A 24,538-nucleotide genomic window follows, 5' to 3' on the forward strand; every position below is an offset into this window, starting at 1 on the left:
AGAGAAGGCGAAACTGCTATATGACTTGTTAAAACATATAGAGGATAATGAATTTGGTCCCTGGACAGAAGTCCAGCAAAAAGCTTTTGAAATGTTGAAAAATGATTTGCAGTCAGCCCCTGCATTAGCGACAGTGGATAAACAAGCACCATTTGCTTTGCAAGTGCATGTTTCAGAGATTGCCATCTCAGCTGTTTTGCTTCAGAAACGGGGAGAAGATTGGAGAATCCTTGGGTATTTTTCACGTTTAATTACCCCAGTGGAGAGAGGACTTGATGAATGTGTTCGACAATTAGTGGGTGTGCATTATGCAATAAAAGCAACAGAGCATATTGTAGGATTTAACAAAATCATTCTGCAAACCCCACATAGTACCTTGAAGTTCCTTTTTGAGAAAAATGTTCCTGGAGTCTCTAACCAAAGATTTTCTTAATGGTTATTGGCTCTGTCACCTAAACAAATACAGGTTGAACACAATGCCAAGTATATCCTTCCTCAGTTGATGAAATACAATGGGCTAGAACATGAATGTTTGTGTGAAGTCCATGAAACACTTTCTCCTCTTTTTCGTAGAGAGGCAGAGGAAATTGATGAACCTGTATTTGTTGATGGTTCAAGATATTGTATGTCGGGTAAATATTACAGTGGGTATGCAATTTGGTATTCAAAGCGTAATCTTGCCATGCAACACAAGTTGCCAGGACATTTTTCAGCTCAACGAGCAGAACTTGAAGCAGTAAAAACTGTATTGACAATTGACAAGGAAGAGAATAGAGGCTCACTAGTGATTTATAGTGATAGCTCATATGTTGTTCGTTCTCTTACTGATTATTTACCTATTTGGAAACGAAGAGGTTTTGTAGATTCATCCAACAAGACTCTTGTGCAGAAAGAGACATTAGAATAAGTTTTTGACCTTGCAGAGAGTAATCCTCTTGCATATGCTATTGTAAAAATTCCATCACATAAAAAAGATAATAGTGAGTTATCTGTAGGCAATAGAAAAGCAGACACATTAGCAAAGGAAGCAGCTTTGCATGGAGAGTTAGTAATTCAACCTGAAACGGTCTCAATTAATGTTGTGAAAAAGACAGACACACATTTACCTTCATTTTCTGAGGAACAAGAGAGAGACAAGTCCATCTCTTGCTCTTCATCGGATGGTTTAGGATCTTCTTTGGTTTATGAAAACGGGATCCAATGTCATGACGCAGACGGTTTATTGTGTCCTGTCATACCACAGCACCTACAGGTGGAATTCACTAAATTTAACCATGACAGTTTGGGTCATATTGGTAAGCAAAAATTGCTTGAAATTCTTAAAGAGAAATTCTATTGGGACAAAATGGAAGAGACAGTGGACAGTGTAATCAAATCTTGTCTGATTTGTGCACAAGTGAATCCTAGACCAAAAGGTCAGAAACCTCCTTTACAAATAATTCCTCCAGCAGATGGACCTTGGTCTTCTATACAAAATAGATTATATAGGGCCATTACCATCAGGAAAAAACGGATTCAGATTTGCATTGGTTTTAGTTGACATTTTCTCAAATTGGATCGAGATTCTTCCAGTACAGAAAGATGATGCTTTAACAACTGCTAGGATGTTGATTAATCATGTTTTTCCAGTTTGGGGTATACCAGCAAACCTCAGTAGTGACAGAGGATCCCATTTTACAGGTAAAATTGTATCATCCACAGTCTGCAGAAATTGTTGAACGGATGAATAGGACTATTAAATCTAGAATTGCAAAAATGTTGTTAGACAGAGGAAATACTTGGGTTGATGTTATTCCCTTTATTTTAATGAGTGTAAGAAGCACAGCTTCTGCTGCTACAAAGTATTCTCCTTTTGAATTGACAGGAAGGAAAATGCCGCTTGTGTTTCCACATGAACCTTTTTTGTCTACACCCCAAAGGGAGGCAATAGAGAAATCAAAATGGTTGCAGATGTTGCAGGACAATTTGAATAGTATTTTGCCACATGCAGCTACTTGTATGCAAAAAATGGTCCCTCCACATACTTCTAAGTTTGAGAAAGGAGGTCAGCTCATAGTAAAAAGTTTCAGGAAAAGTGGACCATGGCAAAGTAACTGGGAAGGTCCATTTGACATCTTGGATGTTCAAGGGGTAATGGTACAGGTACAAAGGCCCCTCAATTCAGTGAAAAATGTACGTAGACAACAAAAAACGTGGGTACACACTGATCAATGCAAACTTTATAATCCGAGATAATGATGCTGCATTTCTTTTTCCAGGAATGAATTACAAAAATTTAACCTGGAGAAATTGTGGAATCCAAAAGGAAGAAAGGAAGTCAGCTCAACAAAAAGGTTTTAGAGAGAGAAAACTTATCATCATCACAGGATTCATCTTTTCTCTCGTGACAATTTTATCTGTGGTAAAATATATCACAAACTGTTCCAGCTATGCAGAGGTTAACAGGATTGAAGAATTACACTACAAAGACATTACATTATTCAGAAACAAAAGAGATGTAGACATTGATGTCAATTCAGAGGAACAAAATGATAAAAACACTAATATCAATAGAAAGGACAAAAATTAGAGAGTTATTGATATTAATGCATTTGACAGAAATCATGATTTTAGATACGTTGATATTGATACAGCTGAAGATTTGTATGGATATGTTTGCGTAGGTCAGGGATATGATTGCTGTCTGCAATTGTATTTCATTCATAGCAATAATATCGAAGTCAATGTTAAAATAAAATCTAAAACACATTTTGTTAAAATGCAGGGATCTTATAGACTAAACAACAAAATTGGAACTTTTGAATGTAATATATTGTTGAGGAGTTTCTGGGCTATATACTTAAAGGGTAATGACTCAACAATTTGGTCTGGAGATGTTACTAATACTATGTCAAGATCTGGGAAAGTATTTTATCCTTTAGATCACTTTTATTACCTTTTTCAAAGTTTCGTAAAAATATTAGATCCAGAATATTTAAATATAATTGGAGATGAAAAAGGGGACATTGTACATGGGATTTTAAAGTAACAAGACAATTAACACAAATAAGGGTTAAAGTTAGTATTTCTGTGGTTAACATGATTATTCCGGAAATTTATATTTTCCCACAATCTTTAAACATTTTTGAAGATAAAGATAGTTTGCATTTGATATGTAAAGCAAAAATATATGTACCTCAAGATTCATTGGTAACTTGGAAAAGAAATGATGAATTTTTGGGAAGTTTTCTTCACAGTTCTACTATGATAATTCATAAAGGAATTTATGGTAGTGTGAATTGGATCAATAATACATTTGTTTATCAACAAATGAGTGTATCTTTGAATGATACTGGTATATATGAATGTTCCATATCAATAGGAAATTATCCGGTGAAATGTGCGAAGGCAAGTGTTGTTGTAATGTCTCCTAGGAAAACTCCATGTGTTGGTAAGAAAAGTGTCTCAGCAAATCCATTTCAGATTAACCATTTCCAATCCAGAACTCTTTTGAGAGAGGGAAAGTTTGTCATTATATTGTGGAACTTTAATGTTTCGGAATGGAAAATTTCTACAAGGTTTCCACAATGTCAAGGACATTTGGTTAATATGGAATTGGGTATTGAAAGATGGTTTGGAATTAATAGTAGAAATCATAACAGAAATAAGCGTGGTATTGTTGAAGGTATTTTAGGAGGGATTGGGGGTATAACAAATAGTATGGATATTAATACTTTAAAGTCTGATCTTGAGACAGCTGGTTTAGTGGGTAGTAACAGGATTAAAATACAGAGAAATTTAAATGAAATTTTAGAAAATATGGTTATTAAAACAGCTAATATAATGGATCCATCTATTTTACATCTTCAAAATATTACTCTTGATTTAATGTTAAGTGAACAACATTCTCACATTGCCAGAGCATGTTTAGAGATCCAGACTGAATATCCCACTAATTTTAAAATAATTGCACAAGCATTTCAGAGTGGAATAACCCCTCTTGGCATTTTACAGAATTTACCCAGAGAATATGTATATGCTATAAATCATACAGATTTATGGGTAAATAAATGGATAGGATGCAAACAGGATGTTTGTTATAGTTCTTCTATGATTCCAATAGCAGGACAAGAACAAATTTTGGTTCCAATCACTGTCTTGGGATTGCCCGTCAGCAATACACTATTATTGTACTATAAATTACAGTATACAGATTTTGCATTTAACAATGAAAATTCTGAATTAGAACAATTAGATTTGTCATCATGTTTACAATTTCAGTCTAAAGTTATCTGTTTACCCAATCAAGACAAAAGTATTTTTCATTCTTTTTCATTCTTGTTATCATAATCATACATTATGTTCAGCAAGAATAGAAAAAGTTGAAACAATTTCTGAATTAATTACTTGTGTAGATAAAAAGAAGGTTTGTTTTCAGATCATGTCAGATACAGAAAGGGTTAAAACTTTTTTCTCTTCTTGTACAAATACAGAAAACCTAAATCAAGGCTTGTATTGTATAGAAGGAGACATTGTAGCAATAAGTATTAATGGGTTTAGAACAAATTTAACAAATATGCTTATGAAAAATATAAGTGCTTATCCCACACAATATAATATATCTCAGATAGATGAATTTACTTGGGAAGAATGGGCAAATGTAATTCATAAGGATAAAGGTTTATTGATAGCTTTGGCTAAGGAACTTCAGAAATATTGTTTAAACATGAACAAGGTAATTTGCAAGAGATATCTCATCAATGGTCAGAATTTTCAGGAAGTAATTGGTGGAAAAAAATCAGTAATAGTGTATCAATTTGGGGGAAAACTTCAATAACCTCAGCACCAGGAAATATTTTATCACATCCTATAGTTATTCTTTTTATTATTATTATGTTATTCATTATATTCCAGTTATATTTGATGTTTAGAATGAAAAAATTATATTATCGAATTAGAAATGAAATCAGGAAAGGAGATGATTTATTGCAAAATAAGCTTAAGAGAAAGATGGGTTTTGGTATTGCAAACTCGGTTAATGATGGAAATACATTTGGAGTTATTGGATCAAAGTCAGAATGAATGGGACATGAATGTTATAAATTAATTTAAACCTTGAAAATATGATTGTTATTCATATTTCAGAGGGGAATGTTATATTCTTAATATCTAAATTTTTATTGGCTTTATAAAAAGAATATGCATTCACCTTACAAAGGTATGAATGGTAGACTTTGAGTTAATGACATCCAGATGACGACTCATTAAAGGAGACTGCGAATCTGGAAGCTGTCAGAAATTGATGGATTTTGTAAATAATATATGTATGGTTTCAAAATATTCCTATGTAACATATACTCTGTTTGATATATGCGTTTTTGTTTTAAGTGGTCTGATGTATAGTCTGAACGTCTCTCACACATATCTTGTTTCATGAAGAGAAGGTTTATGTAAGAGGAACCAGATGTTGCTCTCTGTTAGCCCCCACTCTAAGGAAGGAGGAGAAAGGGGAGTGTATGGGAGGGATTTGTGTTTGGGCGCAAATTTGAAAGCCTGAGTTCATATAAGCAGAAGCAATATAGCTTTCTTTCTCTTGCTACTTCCTGCTTCCAAGCCACACACATCTCTCTCTTCAAGACACACAGCTCTTTCTTCTATGCATACAGAATTTCTTCCAAGATACAAGGAGTTAATCGGCCAACTTTAAAGAGCCCAGACAAAGGAAAGCACATGGTCTAATGACTTTAAGAACTCTTTTCAGATCTTTGAAACAAATAAACTATACTTAAACATTTTTTGCATATATGAAACAACACTAATTCTGAATATGAATGTACGATTTTTGTAAGTATTTTCCAAGTTTATGTGTGTACAATAAAACACACAGTTTGATTTAAGCTGACTCAGACATAATTCCAAAATTCGTCTCACGATCAATCATCATTATTGAAAGTTTTTTTATACAATATTAAGCCATTTATTTCAACAGGTGTCCATATTGGCTAAGAACAAGGCTGACCAAGAATTAGGTGGTTGTAGCTGGGGCTGCATGGAGGCATGGAACGCAGAGGAGACAATGAGAGGTGTTGATTCCCAGAGGGATACCATAAGTTTAAACCATAGTGTGGCAGATGACAGTCTTGTAAGCAGATGAGACACAACATACTCCTGGAGACAAGGAGTGACAGCAGAGACTGTAGTGACATCGGGTAACGCTGAATACTGGGGAGGCAGGTTAGTCCAGAAATGGGACTAGCAGTGCCTGCGTGTTGAGTGCACATAAGATCCCTAAAAAGCCACTGGCATTTGCAAGAGCACCCTGCAAGGGATGATGGGTTTTGCTACAGGATGGCTCTCAGGTTGAGGCCCTCGAACTCGCCCAAACAGGTAGCAAATGAGCCAGAAGCATGGGTGCTCAGTAGTTAAGGGTCTGAGAGTGCACAGGGGTGCCTTGGTCCCTGGAAGTATGGGAGTGCAAAAAACACACTCAAGGTGGATGGGGAAATTCTCCCTGCTGTGCCTATAGCCTACAGTGCTGATTTAGAAGAAATGTTGCAACAGGCTGGTTAAACAGAAGTTTATCGGTAGTTCAAATTCCATTCAACGACAGTCCTCATACATTATTCAAAATTCTGCTGGTCTTTTCTGAACCACTTTACACTGCAAAAGAAGAACGTGTAACCGCTTTACAGTGGAAAACAATATTTTACATACATCTGGAGGTGTCTGTAACATGGAACATGTTACGGGCACCTCCAGGGATATTAACCCTATTACACACCTTTTGTTTCAATAGTTTTTTATTGTTTTTAGAAAACAAGTAAAGAAGATAATTTAATGGAGCAGCAAACAATCCTCGTCTGCTCCAAGCATGTAATGGGAAACATACAAATCCAAGGCTTGGTAGGAACTGGTGAGGACCATAGCACATAGGTAAGGTCTGCTGTAGGTTCCTCTAACATACATTATCTCACAAAAGTGAGTACACACCTCACATTTTTGTAAATACTTTATTATATCTTTTCATGTGACAACACTGAAAAAATACCAATTTGCTACAATATAAAGTAGTGAGTGTACAGCTTGTAGAACAGTGTAAATTTGCTGTCCCTTCAAAATAACTCAACACACAGCCATTAATGTCTAAACCGCTGGCAACAAATGTGAGTACACCCCTAAGTGAAAATGTCCAAATTGGGCACAAAGTATCAATATTTTGTCTGGCCACCATTATTTTCCAGCACTGCCTTAACCCTCTTGGGCATGGAGTTCACCAGAGCGTCACAGGTTGCCTCTGGAGTCCACTTCCACTCCTCCATGACGACATCACGGAGCTGGTGGATCTTAGAGATCTTGCGCTCCTCCACCTTCCATTTGAGGATGCCCCACAGATGACAATAGGGTTTAGGTCTGGAGACATGCTTGGCCAGTCCATCACCTTTACCCTCAGTTTCTTTAGCAAGGCAGTGGTCATGTTTAAGGTGTGTTTGGGGTTGTTATCATGTTAGAATACTGCCCTATACTGCCCTGCGGCCCAGTCTCCAAAGGGAAGGGATCATGCTCTGCTTCAGTACGTCATAGTACATGTTGGCGTTCATGGTTCCCTCAATGAACTGTAGCTCCCCAGTGACAGCAGCACTCATGCAGCCCCAGACCATGACACTCCCATGACCATGCTTGACTGTAGGCAAGGCACACTTGTCTTTATACTCCTCACCTGGTTGCTGCCACACACACTTGACACCATCTGAACCAAATAAGTTTATCTTGGTCTCATCAGACCACAGGACATGGTTCCAGTAATCCATGTCCTTAGTCTGCTTGTCTTTAGCAAACCGCGGGCTTTCTTGTGTATCATCTTTAGAAGAGGCTTACTTCTGGGATGACAGCCATGCAGACCAATTTGATATAGTGTGCGGCATATGGTCTGAGCACCGACAGGCTGACCCCCCACCCCTTTAACCTCTGCAGCAATGCTGGCAGCACTCATACTTCTATTTCCCAAAGACAACCTCTGGATATGACGCTGAGCCCGTGCACTCAACTTCTTTGGTCGACTATGGCAAGGCCTGTTGTGAGTGGAACCTGTCACGTTAAACTGCTGTATGGTCTTGGCCACCGTGCTGAAGCTCAGTTTCAGGGTATTAGCAATCTGCTTATAGCCTAGGCCATCTTTATGTAGAGCAACAATTCTTTTTTTCAGATCCTCAGAGAGTTCTTTGCCATGAGGTGCCATGTTGAACTTCCAGTGACCACTATATGAGAGTGAGAGCAAAAACACCAAATTTAACACACCATTCACCATCCCCATTCACACCTGAGACCTTGTAACACTAATGAGTCATATGACACTGGGGAGGGAAAATGGCTAATTGGGCCCAATTTGGACATTTTCACTTAAGGGTGTACTCACTTTTGTTGCCAGCGGTTTAGACATTAATGGCTGTGTGTTGAGTTATTTTGAGGGGACAGCAAATTTACACTGTTATACAAGCTGTACACTCACTACTTTACATTGTAGCAAAGTGTCATTTCTACAGTGTTGTCACATGAAAAGATACAATAAAATATTTACAAAAATGTGAGGGGGTACTCACTTTTATGAGATACTGTACATAAACTTATATCTAAGGAAAGACATCGTCTTATTATAGACTACTAATAAAGCATTCAAATAACATAAACGCAAAAGAGTTACCATCTAGTTAACCACCCGATGAAGCATATATGTATGAAAGATCATGGACTTGGATGCATAACATTAATATAACTTAATCACAATGAAATAGTGTTGATGGCAATAATGCCTCTTACACATATTGTCTGATAGTTAAGGCGCTTGCAACTATCAGACATAGCAACTGTCCCATATGATGGATCATATTCCCCACAATGCCCAGGAGAGTCTGGGTTACGAAGAAGGCTACAAAAACACGATGCCAAGGTTGGCACAAAACAATGAGGGGAAAAGGAAAGAAGAAAACAGAATAAGAGAGAGGAAAATTCATCCGGGATCCTCCTGTCGGTCGACTAGAAAAATAACTCTATGTATGAGGGACCTGCAAGTAGGAAAGCCAGGGGGACCATATTTTATCAAAAAGGGATTGTTTGTTGTGTAGAATACTCACTATCTTTTCGTTCAACATGATCCATGTAAGTTTGCGTTTCATCAATGATATGTCTATAGCAGGGCTTTTCCATGCTGTGGCAATGGCAATTTTTGGCACTAGTTACCTAAAATGTATCAGTGTCTGGGTATATTGAGGTATGTTTTCCACTGGTTTGTTCAGTAGGCCGACACTAGTGTCCTTGACGATGTCAACCATTGTGACCGAAAATATGAATGGATGAACCTTCATCCAAAAGTGGCGAATCCTGGGGCATGTCCACCATATGTGCAGTGGTGTACCTGCCTGGCCACAGCGCTAAGTCCCATCTAGCATTGACTTTGTATCCTGCCTCAATCAGGGCAACATTAACCACTTAAGGACCGCCTAACGCCGATTTACGTCGGCAAGGCGGCACGGGCAGGCAAAATCACGTACATGTACGTGATTTGCCTCTCGCGGGTGGGGGGTCCGATCGGACCCCCCCCCGGTGCCCGAAGCGGTCCCGTTCTGTTCCCCGGCGATCCGAGATGAGGGGGAGGCCATCCGTTCGTGGCCCCCCCCTCGCGATCGCCGCCGGCCAATGGGAACACTCCTTTGCTGCTGTATGCTAAACAGCAGCAAAGGAAATGATGTCATCTCCCCTCGGCTCGGTATTTTCCGTTCCAGCGCCGAGGGGAGAAGACATCAATGTGAGTGAAAACACACTACACAACACAGTAGAACATGCCAGGCATACAAAACACCCCGATCCCCCCCCCGATCGCCCCCCGATCCCCCCCCAATCATCCCCCCCCCCTGTCACAAACTGACACCAGCAGGTTTTTTTTTTTTTTTTTTTTCTGATTACTGCATAGTGTCAGTTTGTGACAGTTACAGTGTTGGGACAGTGAGTATTACCCCCCTTTAGGTCTAGGGTACCCCCCTAACCCCCCCTAATAAAGTTTTAACCCCTTGATCACCCCCTGTCACCAGTGTTGCTAAGCGATCATTTTTCTGATCGCTGTATTAGTGTCGCTGGTGACGCTAGTTAGTGAGGTAAATATTTAGGTTCGCCGTCAGCGTTTTATAGTGACAGGGACCCCCATATACTACCTAATAAATGTTTTAACCCCTTGATTGCCCCCTAGTTAACCCTTTCACCACTGATCACCGTATAACCGTTACGGGTGACGCAGGTTAGTTCGTTTATTTTTTATAGTGTCAGGGCACCCGCCGTTTATTACCTAATAAAGGTTTAGCCCCCTGATCGCCCGGCGGTGATATGCGTCGCCCCAGGCAGCGTCAGATTAGCGCCAGTACCGCTAACACCCACGCACGCAGCATGCGCCTCCCTTAGTGGTATAGTATCTGAACGGATCAATATCTGATCTGATCAGATCTATACTAGCGTCCCCAGCAGTTTAGGGTTCCCAAAAACACAGTGTTAGCGGGATCAGCCCAGATACCTGCTAGCACCTGCGTTTTGCCCCTCCGCCCAGCCCACCCAAGTGCAGTATCGATCGATCACTGTCACTTACAAAACACTAAACGCATAACTGCAGCGTTCACAGAGTCAGGCCTGATCCCTGCGATCGCTAACAGTTTTTTTGGTAGCATTTTGGTGAACTGGCAAGCAAGCACCAGGCAGCGTCAGGTTAGCGCCAGTACCGCTAACACCCACGCACGCACCGTACACCTCCCTTAGTGGTATAGTATCTGATCGGATCAATATCTGATCCGATCAGATCTATACTAGCGTCCCCAGCAGTTTAGGGTTCCCAAAAACGCAGTGTTAGTGGGATCAGCCCAGATACCTGCTAGCACCTGCGTTGTGCCCCTCCGCCCGGCCCAGCCCAGCCCACCCAAGTGCAGTATCGATCGATCACTGACACTTACAAGGCACTAAACGCATAACTGCAGCGTTCGCAGAGTCAGGCCTGATCCCTGCGATCGCTAACAGTTTTTTTGGTAGCATTTTGGTGAACTAGCAAGCACCGGCCCCAGGCAGCGTCAGGTTAGCGCCAGTACCACTAACACCCACGCACGCAGCATACGCCTCCTTTAGTGGTATAGTATCTGAACGGATCAATATCTGATCCGATCAGATCAGATCTATACTAGCGTCCCCAGCAGTTTAGGGTTCCCAAAAACGCAGTGTTAGCGGGATCAGCCCAGATACCTGCTAGCACCTGCGTTTTGCCCCTCCGCCCGGCCCAGTCCAGCCCACCCAAGTGCAGTATCGATCGATCACTGTCACTTACAAAACACTAAACGCATAACTGCAGCGTTCGCAGAGTCAGGCCTGATCCCTGCGATCGCTAACAGTTTTTTTGGAAGCTTTTTATTGAACTGGCAAGCACCAGCGGCCTAGTACACCCCGATCGTAGTCAAACCAGCACTGCAGTAACACTTGGTGACGTGGCGAGTCCCATAAGTGCAGTTCAAGCTGGTGAGGTGACAAGCACAAGTAGTGTCCCGCTGCCACCAAAAAGACAAACACAGGCCCGTCGTGCCCATAGTGCCCTTCCTGCTGCATTCGCCAATCCTAATTGGGAACCCACCACTTCTGCAGCGCCCGTACTTCCCCCATTCACATCCCCCAACGAAATGCAGTCGGCTGCATGAGAGGCATTTTTATGTGCTCCCGAGTACCCCTACCCAACGAACCCCCCCCAAAAAGATGTTGTGTCTGCAGCAAACGCGGATATAGGCGTGACACCCGCTATTATTGTCCCTCCTGTCCTGACAATCCTGGTCTTTGCATTGGTGAATGTTTTGAACGCTACCATACACTAGTTGAGTATTAGCGTAGGGTACAGCATTGCACAGACTAGGCACACTTTCACAGGGTCTCCCAAGATGCCATCGCATTTTGAGAGACCCGAACCTGGAACCGGTTACAGTTATAAAAGTTAGTTACAAAAAAAGTGTAAAAAAAAAAAAATATATATAAAATAAAAAAAAATAGTTGTCGTTTTATTGTTCTCTCTCTCTATTCTCTCTCTCTATTGTTCTGCTCTTTTTTTACTGTATTCTATTCTGCAGTGTTTTATTGTTATTGCTATTGTTATTATGTTTTATCATGTTTGTTTTTCAGGTATGTAATTATTTATACTTTATTGTTTACTGTGCTTTATTGTTAACCATTTTTTTGTCTTCAGGTACGCCATTCACAACTTTGAGTGGTTATACCAGAATGATGCCTGCAGGTTTAGGTATCATCTTGGTATCATTCTTTTCAGCCAGCGGTCGGCTTTCATGTAAAAGCAATCCTAGCGGCTAATTAGCCTCTAGACTGCCTTTACAAGCCGTGGGAGGGAATGCCCCCCCCCCCCCACCGTCTTCCGTGTTTTTCTCTGGCTCTCCTGTCTCAACAGGGAACCTGAGAATGCAGCCGGTGATTCAGCCAGCTGACCATAGAGCTGATCAGAGACAAGAGTGGCTCCAAACATCTCTATGGCCTAAGAAACCAGAAGCTACGAGCATTTTATGACTTAGATTTCGCCGGATGTAAATAGCGCCATTGGGAAATTGGGGAAGCATTTTATCACACCGATCTTGGTGTGGTCAGATGCTTTGAGGGCAGAGGAGAGATCTAGGGTCTAATAGACCCCAATTTTTTCAAAAAAGAGTACCTGTCACTACCTATTGCTATCATAGGGGATATTTACATTCCCCGAGATAACAATAAAAATGATTTAAAAAAAAAAAAAATGAAAGGAACAGTTTAAAAATAAGATAAAAAAGCAAAAAAATAATAAAGAAAAAAAAAAAAAAAAAAAAAAGCACCCCTGTCGCCCCCTGCTCTTGCGCTAAGGCGAACGCAAGCGGCGGTCTGTCGTCAAACGTAAACAGCAATTGCACCATGCATGTGAGGTATCGCCGCGAAGGTCAGATCGAGGGCAGTAATTTTTGCAGTAGACCTCCTCTGTAGATCTAAAGTGGTAACCTGTAAAGGCTTTTAAAGGCTTTTAAAAATGTATTTATTTTGTTGCCACTGCACGTTTGTGCGCAATTGTAAAGCATGTCATGTTTGGTATCCATGTACTCGGTCTAAGATCATCTTTTTTATTTCATCAAACATTTGGGCAATATAGTGTGTTTTAGTGCATTAAAATTTAAAAAAGTGTGTTTTTTCCCCAAAAAATGCGTTTGAAAAATCGCTGCGCAAATACTGTGTGAAAAAAAAAAATGAAACACCCACCATTTTAATCTGTAGGGCATTTGCTTTAAAAAAATATATAATGTTTGGGGGTTCAAAGTAATTTTCTTGCAAAAAAAAAAAAACTTTTTCATGTAAAAAATAAGTGTCAGAAAGGGCTTTGTCTTCAAGTGGTTAGAAGAGTGGGTGATGTGTGACATAAGCTTCTAAATGTTGTGCATAAAATGCCAGGACAGTTCAAAACCCCCCCAAATGACCCCATTTTGGAAAGTAGACACCCCAAGCTATTTGCTGAGAGGCATGTCGAGTCCATGGAATATTTTATATTGCGACACAAGTTGCGGGAAAGAGACAAATTTTTTTTTTTTTTTTTTTTTTTTTGCACAAAGTTGTCACTAAATGATATATTGCTCAAACATGCCATGGGAATATGTGAAATTACACCCCAAAATACATTCTGCTGCTTCTCCTGAGTACGGGGATACCATATGTGTGAGACTTTTTGGGAGCCTAGCCGTGTACGGGACCCCGAAAACCAAGCACCGCCTTCAGGCTTTCTAAGGGGCGTGAATTTTTGATTTCACTCTTCACTGCCTATCACAGTTTCGGAGGCCATGGAATGCCCAGGTGGCACAAAACCCCCCCAAATGACCCCATTTTGGAAAGTAGACACCCCAAGCTATTTGCTGAGAGGTATAGTGAGTATTTTGCAGACCTCACTTTTTGTCACAAAGTTTTGAAATTTGAAAAAAGAAAAAAAAAAAAAGTTTTTTCTTGTCTTTCTTCATTTTCAAAAACAAATGAGAGCTGCAAAATACTCACCATGCCTCTCAGCAAATAGCTTGGGGTGTCTACTTTCCAAAATGGGGTCATTTGGGGGGGGTTTGTGCCACCTGGGCATTCCATGGCCTCCGAAACGGTGTTAGGCAGTGAAGAGTAAAATCAAAAATTCACGCCCTTAAAAACGCTGAAGGCGGTGATTGGTTTTCGGGGCCCCGTACGCGGCTAGGCTCCCAAAAAGTCCCACACATGTGGTATCCCCATACTCAGGAGAAGCAGCTAAATGTATTTTGGGGTGCAATTCCACATAGGCCCATGGCCTGTGTGAGCAATATATCATTTAGTGACAACTTTGTGCAAAAAAAAAAAAAAAAAAAAAAAAAGTGTCACTTTCCCGCAACTTGTGTCAAAATATAAAATATTCCATGGACTCAATATGCCTCTCAGCAAATAGCTTGGGGTGTCTACTTTCCAAAATGGGGTCATTTGGGGGGGGGTTGTGCCACCTGGGCATTCCATGGCCTCCGAAACTGTGATAGGCAGTGAAGAGTGAAATCAAAAAGTTACACCCTTAGAAATCCTGAAGGCGGTGATTGGTTTTCGGGGTCCCATACGCGGCTAGGCTCCCAAAAAGTCCCACACATGTGGTATCCCCGTACTCAGGAGAAGTAGCTGAATATATTTTGGGGTGCAATTCCACATAGGCCCATGGCCTGTGTGAGCAATATATCATTTAGTGACAACTTTTTGTAAATATTTTTTTTTTTTTTTTTTTTTGTCATTATTCAATCACTTGGGACAAAAAAAATAAATATTCAATGGGTTCAACATGCCTCTCAGCAATTTCCTTGGGGTGTCTACTTTCCAAAATGGGGTCATTTGGGGGGGTTTTGTACTGCCCTGCCATTTTAGCACCTCAAGAAATGACATAGGCAGTCATAAACTAAAAGCTGTGTAAATTCCAGAAAATGTACCCTAGTTTGTAGACGCTATAACTTTTGCGCAAACCAATAAATATACGCTTATTGACATTTTTTTTACCAAAGACATGTGGCCGAATACATTTTGGCCTAAATGTATGACTAAAATTGAGTTTATTGGATTTTTTTTATAACAAAAAGTAGAAAATATCATTTTTTTTCAAAATTTTCGGTCTTTTTCCGTTTATAGCGCAAAAAATAAAAACTGCAGAAGTGATCAAATACCATCAAAAGAAAGCTCTATTTGTGGGAAGAAAAGGACGCAAATTTCGTTTGGGTACAGCATTGCATAACCGCGCAATTAGCAGTTAAAGCGACGCAGTGCCAAATTGGAAAAAGACCTCTGGTCCTTAGGCAGCATAATGGTCCGGGGCTCAAGTGGTTAAGGATACCTTTGTGGATTCGTGAACTCCATTTGCACCAGTCCTCCACTTCAGGGGCTATGTCCAGATCCCTCTCCCATGCCACCTGGTAAGACAATCTAGTCGGGGGGCTGGTGAACAATTTGTAGAGCATAGAGACACCCCCCGGAGAGCTGCATCCTGCATGAACCTGTTTTCAAACATGGTGCGTACTGTTAGCGTAATGAAGTAAGAAAGTTCAAAATGAGTTGTAAGTGGAAGTTCTCCGTTGGGAGCATCTCCAAGCTGCTCACAAAGTGCGAAGAGGGACGTATTCCCCTGTGGTCAAGATAATCACCTCCCTTGTTCACCCACCAACAAAATCTATCAGGATGTATACCAGGGGGGAACAGGGGATTGCTAAACAGAGGAGCCACTGGGGTGTGTGCAGAGCAACTTGTGTCTAATATGTGTATTAAGGGTTAGTTGCACAGCAATGTAGTATTTCCGGAATTCGGGCACCCCCAAACCACCCAGGTCCTTAGGGGCATACATTGTAGCCCTAGCTATCCTGGATCCTTTAGTACCCCAAATAAAATGAAAGATTTGAGATTGGAATCATCGAATATCGTTGGCAGGGACTTTAATGGACAGTGTTCGAAAGTAATATAACAATATAGGTAAGACTGTCATTTTTACAGACATAATTCTGCCCATCCATGAGAGAATTGCATCAGACTATGACTCCACTATCTCCAGTAATTTAGCTAACCAAGGTAGGTAGTTGGCTTTATATAGTGAGGCTACATTGGAGGTCAGTTGGATTCCTAAATAGGAGAGGGACATTGGTTTCCAATGGAAAGGATATTGGGACTGAATGCTTTGAATCGTTGAAGTCGGTAGATTGACTTTTAGCACCTCCAATTTGTCGTGGTTAACTAATAGGCTGGAAAGTTTCCCAAATCGATTTAATAGAGACATTAAATTTGGTAGAGTAGTGTGGGGGGAGGCGATAAACAGCAATAGGTCGTCACCTTTGTGACTCTTCCCCCCACTTTCTGGCCCCACAATGTCTGGATTATGATGTATCGCTATCGCTAGAGTTTCTATGGCTACTAAAAACAATAGTGGGGATAGTGGGCATCCCTGTCAGAGTGCCTGACGAGGTGGGAATCGACTCCGACCTATGGCCGAAGGTGAGCTATATATTGAGTGCATTGAGGCCAAAAACTTAGGACCCAAATTCCATCTAGCCAGCACCCGAAAAAGGAAGGGCCACGAGAGCGAGTCAAATGCTTTACAAATATTGATAAACAGTAGCATCCCAGTCCAGTGTACGCCACCATCCCATGAAGAGTATAATAAAGCTGCTCAGTAAGTATTACACACCTTTGTATCATCAGCAAAAAGACATACCTTGCTAAACAAGCCTTTAGTTATATCTTTTTAATCTATATGTAAGTGATATAACTAAAAGTTTGTTGCGCAAGGAATGTCATTTGATGATACAAATGTGTGTAATAGGGTTGATATCTCTGGAGGTGTCTATAACATGGAACATGATTTGGCATTGCTGGAAGTTTGGTCAAAAAAGTGGAAACTGCAGTTCAGTGTTTCTAAATCAAAAACAATGCACCTAGGAAAAAATAATCTCCCGAGAGAGTACAACATTTGGGATACGGTGTTGGCCAGCACTACACAAGAAAAAGGTTTGGGGTACTTATTTCAGATGATTCCAAAATTAGCAAACAGTGTGACCAGGCAGTGGTAAAAGCAAATAGAATTCTAGGATGCATCACTAGAGGGATCACCAGCAGGAGGAAGTAGGTTCTGATTCCCCTATATACAGTAGATCTTTAGTGAGACCTAATTTAGAATACCGTGTCCAGTTCTGGAGACCTCACTTACAAAAAGATATTAATAAAATAGAACGAGTCCAGAGATGGGTAACAAAAATGAAAGGTTTGGGTGGATAAAACATATTGAAAGCAACTTCAGGAACTTAATACGTACAGTCTGCATAGCTCCCTGATTTTGAGGGACTGTTCCTGATTTGGAACAAAGTCTCTCTGTCCCTCTGTCCTCCTTATTTGTCCCTTGTTTTGGTCTGATCTATATTTTTGTATATAAAATTGTCAGGGCTGGGCTCAGCCCTTCTTTCTTAGAGTAGGCCGCTCAGCTGTCAGTTAAAAGCCAGCTCCAATCTTTCCACAGTGACTCACCTGATGAATAATATTATGCTCATCAAGTACTGCTGGTTACTTAAGCAGTTCAGTCCAGATCCACTCTGCCTTTGCCTTGTCAACACATCCAGAGACTTTCTCCTGTGTACCTGTTAAAGACTTGCTTGGCTGACGTCCCTTCTGGTTACTGATCCTGCTTGCTGTTCTACTACGCTGATTCTCTGGTTACCTGATTTCCTGGCTTGTCCTGAAGTACGCTGATCCCTGGCTCCCTGATGTCCTGACTGTCCGTTCAGGTTACCGAACTCTGGATATGTTTTGACTACGTTTACTATGTTTACCTTTTACAATTATCATTATTAAACAAGTGTGATTTTTTACTGCACTTCTGCCTCGGTCTGATTCATGGTTTCTGACAAAAATGCACTATTTATCTTTCAAAAGTTGTTTCACATTGCTAAACTTGTCATCCAAATTCTAAATTGCTACATTTGTAAATTTCAAATGCCAGTATAAAGGAATAGTAGTGGTAAAAAAAGCACTTGTGGGTTCAACTAATAATTTTTCTGTATAATTCTCCTTTAAGGGGGCGTGGCAGGGGGTGTGCCCTATGCTACATACTTTTGCTAATAGATGTCTCTTGTTCCCATCTCAAAAATTTGGTAGGTATGAGTCTGGAGGAAAGAATGGAAAGGGGAGACAGGATTGAAATCTTTAAATACATCAAGGTGGTGAATAAGGTTCAGGAGGGCAGTTTTTCCAATATGAAACCAAAATCAAGGACATGGGGACATGACCTCAAACTAACTGGAGGAAAGTTCAAAACTAATTTTATAAAGTATTATTTTACTGAGGGTAGTTGATGCTTGGAATAAACTACCAGCAGAGGTAGTGAGACAGTCAACAGTAAATGGCTTCAAACATGCTTGGGACAAACATAGAATATAGTCAGACAATAAAGTTAACGAAAAACAAAAACAAACAAAAAAAACAAAAAGAAAAAAATGGGCAGACTCAAAGGACTACTCAGTGTTTTCTGCCGTCACTTTTCTATGTTTCTATGTTTGATCACCCTGGGGTAGCATAGTAATCCCATAGAATCCCACATTTGATTGCTTTGCCTCTTGGCGCTATGGGAGAAAACTGAAATGAAAACGTCTGATTTTGGGCACTGAGTATAAAAGACTGGGATTCTAGATTTAAAGATCCACTTTTACTAAAAGGATAAAATATAGGTAAACATTTAATATATTACAGCCTACTGGTCCTTAGATGTGGTGGCTGCATTGGTTTTAATTTTCTTGGCTAAAATTCCAACAAGTACAAAAAATACCTGTTGATCTTGCCGGAAATGCATTGTCCTTTTACTGTAAGCTGAACAGAAAACAAAAACAATGGTATTTTTTTCTGTAAACTTATAATAACCCACCCCCCCCATATAAAAGAGATGATCAATCAAAGTCAGTCAGCCAATCAGGAGAGCGAGGGGGTGGGGCCGGACCACAGCTCTGTGTCAGAATGGACAGAGGGAGCTGTGACTCCGCTTGGATGCCCCCATAGCAAGCTGCTTGCTGTGGGGGCACTCAACAGGGAAGGAGTGGCCAGGAGCACAGAAGATGGACCTGAGAAGAGGAGGATCTGGCTGCTCTGTGAAAAAACACTGCACAGGGCAGGTTAGTATAACATGTTTGTTATTTTTATAGGAAAAAAAACAAGACTTTACAATGACTTTAAAATGAAATGAGCTATGGTCAATTTATTCTTGACATACTGTAGTGGGTTTCCCCTGGGTGATTCCTCCTCCTGTCATCATCAATTATATAACTACATATATCGCATATACGCGTTATGTCTCTGGGCGTTATGTCTCTGGGCGTAGACATCTTCAGTAGGGGTTTTGTATTATAGATTAACACATCACTAAATGCCACAGAATTGTGCACTATATAACATATTGGTTGATTGTATATTGTAATGCACTGTATGTAGATATATAATCAACCAATATGTTATACAGTGCCACAATTCTGTGGCATTTAATGATGTGCTAATCTATAATCCAAAACCACTACTGAATAATTCTACCCCCAGAGACATAACGTGTATATAGGATATCATTTTTTAGTGCACAGATATATACTGCAGGGATTTAAGTAGTGCAGCACCGGTTGTGTGATTTAATTATCACAAAATTACATATATTATAGCATGGTGCTACAGAAGATCATATGATAGTATGGGTCCAGGAAAACAAATGACAATATAATGCTCCAGAAGAACATATGAGAATATAATGCTCCTGGATGGTATATAATAGTATGATGCTCCAGGAGAACATAAAATAGTATGATGCTTTAGCAGAGAATGAGATACTTAAAAAAATATATAGTATGATTCTCAAGGAGAAGATTGTATGAATCTTTCAGGAAGGCATATGATAGTATGATGCTTCATGAGAAAACACAGTAAAAGACTATGATAATCTATCATTGTGAAAACTCAACAAATACAGTATGTCTTAAAAAAAATGACTATGATGATCAAGGAAAGCATGACAGTAATCTACTTTGAGACATAAATACTGCTTTTAGAAATATATGTGATTGTTCTGAAGGCCACACCATTGTATGAAGCTGTGGAAGAACCTATAAACACTTTGGTACAGGTATACTATAGATATGTGGTCTCCAAACTGTGACCCTGGGGCCGGATTCGGCCCTTTGCTTGTCTTTATCTGGCTCTTGAGGCATTTTTCCTGCCTCTGACACCAACATTGGGGCACTATTCCTTCCACTGACACCAAAGATTGGGCATCATTTCTCCCACTGATACCAACAATGGGACACTATTCCTTCCAATGAGCCTAACGATGGGGCATAATTCCTTCCACTGACAACAAGAATGGGCCCCTATGCCTACACTGACACCAACTGTTTCTCCCGCTAATACCAAGGATCGTGCATTGTTTACTTCCACTGGGCACAGTCCAGCCCTCCTAAAGTCTGAAGGGCAGTAAACTGGCCCTTTCTTTATAAAGTTTGGAGACCCTTGTTATAGCTTGTTCACTGTTCTCTGCTAAGAAAATCAGAAAGAATATGTTGACAATATATTTGAATATGATATTGTATTACTTGGTAACACTCCTTAAATAGTTGCCAGTTCTGTGTGTAATCCTTTTGACGAATGTTTCTGCTAATAGCCAGTGTTAATATATATTTTTAGACACTTACTGTAAATGAAGCAATTGTTGCTAAAAATAACTAGCTTGCAGACAACAGGATAAAACCTGTAGTGCGGATCTTCACTATTATGTAACACTGTAAATGAACTGATTAACGACAGCAGACAATACAAGACAGTCCCAGTCTATTGTTGGTCATAGCCAACAAGTACATAGATCCAGTAACAAGCACATAATACTGATCTTATCTATTGCAGAATGTTTATATAGTAAATCTGGTTGTATTTAGACAAAACCTACTTATAATCTTGTAGCGGTTAAGAAAACAACCCACCGATACATCTGGTGAATACCAATTATGATATTGTACAGACAGGATAGATACAATGACCACACACATCAATGTATGCTTTAATTGTACATCTATTGAACCAGAAGTTTTGTTTGTGCTTGTAGATCTTTTTTTGTTTAACTGTATATATGAGTGGTTGGTCTATGTGACCACTACATGTTTATATCAAAGCACTTTTGACACACTTATCTGGATTCTTCCAGCATGTGTTATCAGTTTAAATTTAGGATGCAATGCCTCTGTATGTTTCTAAGTTTCTCTCTCCACAGGTTACATGTTGATATTTTTGTCTCCCATTTTACTGAAAAATTTAACATATTACTTTAGAATGGTTCTAAACCCTTACATATACCCAGGGAAGTGACAACACATGGACAAACTCACACCGATGAATGAATCACACAGGTGCCTGTGCTTCTCCCTTGATCTCACTCACTGCTCTGCCATTATTAAAGGGTGCCAGACTGGCACCCTATCAGGGCTGGACTGGGACAAAAATTTGGCCCTGGACTTCCTCATGACTGGCCCACTTTAATTTTGAGTGTCCCCAACAGCACCCTCCTTACATCAGAGTCCCCAACAGAATCCCCTTTACATCAGAGTGTCCCCAACAGCGTCCCCCTTACATCAGAGTGTCCCCAACAGCGTCCCCCTTACATCAGAGTGTCCCCAACAGCGTCCCCCTTACATCAGAGTGTTCCCAACAGCGCCCTCCTTACATCAGAGTCCCCAACAGAATCCCCCTTACATCAGAGTGTCCCCAACAGCATCCCCCTTACATCAGAGTGTCCCCAACAGCGTCCCCCTTACATCAGAGTGTCCCCAACAGCATCCCCCTTACATCAGAGTGTCCCCAACAGCAGCTCCCTTCATATCAGAGTCCTCACCAGCAGCTCCCTTTACATCAGAGTCTCCACCAGCAGCCCACTTTACATCAGAGTCCCCACCAGCAGCTCCCTTCACATCAGAGTCCCCACCAGCAGCTCCCTTCACATCAGAGTCCCCACCAGCAGCCCACTTTACATCAGAGCCCCCACCAGCAGCCCACTTTACATCAGAGTCCCCACCAGCAGCCCACTTCACATCACAGTCCCCACCAGCAGCCCACTTTACATCAGAGTCCCCACCAGCAGCTCCCTTCACATCACAGCCCCCACCAGCAGCCCACTTTACATCAGAGTCCCCACCAGCAGCTCCCTTCACATCACAGCCCCCATCAGCAGCCTTTCACATCAGTGTCCTCCCTCTCCTCCCCCTCCCACATGTACTCACCATTTTGAAGGCAGCTTCGTTCCTCTCTCCAGTCATGTGATAACAAGTGATAGGAGAGAGAGGAAGGAAAGTCTGCCGCTGGTCTATCTCCCCCTGCAGGCTGGAGGGAGCGTAACGCCTAATGGAAGGAAGCTTCTCCTCCTGACAGGAGTGAAATTGCGATCACTCACTGTCAGAGAGAAGAGGCTCCAGGACTGCACCTGACTGGCCCACTGAGCCATCAGCCCACTGGGAATCTCCCGGTAGTCCCTATGGCCAGTACAGGCCTGCACCCTATCTATAACTTAGCACTAAGTAAGCATACAACGTGTCAATTGGCCTTCTTCCCCCACTGCTGTTTATTGCTTTTTATGTTTGTATAGTGACAATAACGTTTAGGAGGAGTGCAGCCATCTGGAACACCTTTATTATCTCTACAGTGAAGTGATTAGTCTCAGGTGATACCCAGAGATGAAACAAATCCTTCTACATAACTTGTACCTGTTTATCTGAAGGCCTCTCTTCTCTACAGCTGTTCAATGTGCAAAACTTTGTAGACATGATTTTCTTTTTGCTTCCATAATGGTAGATTAATTTGCTTTTGCAAACATTGTGATAATGGAGTTATACATTCTGTTGTGTGGTTTTTCCTAAAATACAGTATGAAAATAAACTTTTTCAACCTAAGCATGAATTGCAAACTGCAATCATACAAGTAACTTGAAAAAAAAGAATCAGTTCTGAAATACTACAGGTTAAACTGACCTTGCCAGCTCATCCATTTCATCATCTAAACTCTTGATGTAAATATCTTAAGACAATAAAAACAGTTTAAGTGACTGTAATTCCTACAACATTTACTCAAGTATTGCTCCTTTAATTATTTTTTGTATCTTAACTGTTCCTTAAAAAACAACATACCTTGTTCATATCAAAGGTGGAAAATACTTGTTCAATGTATTTGTTTGCTTCAGGGTTCATTCCATGCAGGCCAAGTAATCCTTTAAACTCATGCAAGCTCAGCTGTCCAGATGGACACTCTTTCATGAATTTTCTGTACCAATGATGTATCTCCAGAGCATTAATATCATCTGCAGTTGATGGAGCTGAACCCATATTGTTTATGCTATGAGCATTTGCTTTTTGAATTCTATCCCATGCTGTAGATACATCCACTTGTCTCAGGATTTCCCAAAACACTGCACATATTACAGTAAAGATCTTTTTTAAACCTCTTAAAGCTCGTTACAGGGAAAGACTACAAGTGTAAAAATAGAAACCTGGAGAGATTAAGTGTTTTATCAAATGGCTGGTTACTAAGAAGTGTTAACATTTCTAACAGTCTTTGTCTTTGTAAATTTAAGATGCCAAAAAAGTTGCATCTGAATACCTTCAATGTCCTCAATGTGGATCATTTTTAAATTGTCCATTATATTCAAATGGTCAGGTTTGCTTTGTTAAACCAAATTCACTCAAACGAAATTCAGAGCTTTACTAGATTTGCGGTTAAAAAATATAGATAGTCCACCAGTTCATGGTTATAGTTATTTCCATAATAGATATTTTCATATACATTCTTTTTTTAGGCCATTTGTGTTTTTGTGGTCAATGAGGACTGCTTAAAACACTTTTTTTTTTATTTGTGATTTTCATGGCATCAGTAGTAGTTCTGAGCTATGCTAAATAACCTTATAATTTTACCCCACAAATGCCAAATGGTGCATCTAGAACAAAAAAGAAAAGGTGTGGTAGTAAAATATTTATTTTTTGAAATTATCTTTTGAATTCAAACTTTCTTTTAAGCTTACGTGTTTTATTCATTTAGATATACTGCACAGTAGATCACAGGATTTTTATAACCAATAAATAATGTTTATGTATGTTCAACATTCAATCATATTAGATGAATCCTCTCAAGATGCACCAAGGGTGGCTGTTTACATGATGGTTTGCGCCAAGGTTCTGTAACTTTTGGACCCATGCTGCATTGCAGTTCTTCCAGCCTTCCCTGTTTTTTTGTACCAGCATGAGTTTTGGCATAAATTACAATCTCCTTATAAGGGATTTCAGCATCTAAATAGAACCCCAAGCTAAACAAATGCTTATTTGGACAAACTGCTTGTTTGTACCCATATGCTGAAGGCTACCATAAAAGCACTGCATTTCCACAAAACTTTAACTCCATTTTTTTGTGTTTCCTAATCACCCTCCTCAGCCAGCCTACTAGAGTAGCTCTGGCT

At 40.3% G+C, this 24,538-nt stretch overlaps 1 protein-coding gene across 1 annotated transcript in view; it reads right to left on the reverse strand.

Moving 5' to 3' along the window:
* GUCA1C (guanylate cyclase activator 1C) overlaps positions 1-23,479 on the reverse strand; it is a 219,304-nt gene extending 195,825 nt beyond the window's left edge. The window contains exon 1 of the mRNA XM_073616093.1: positions 23,220-23,479. Within this exon, the coding sequence (XP_073472194.1) occupies positions 23,220-23,414 (195 nt within the window). The 5' untranslated portion in view covers positions 23,415-23,479. The remainder of the gene's footprint in view (positions 1-23,219) is intronic.
* Positions 23,480-24,538: the final 1,059 nt, after the last annotated feature.

This window comes from Aquarana catesbeiana, linkage group LG02 (assembly GCF_042186555.1).
Source record: "Aquarana catesbeiana isolate 2022-GZ linkage group LG02, ASM4218655v1, whole genome shotgun sequence".
NCBI classification, from domain to species: Eukaryota; Metazoa; Chordata; class Amphibia; order Anura; family Ranidae; genus Aquarana; species Aquarana catesbeiana.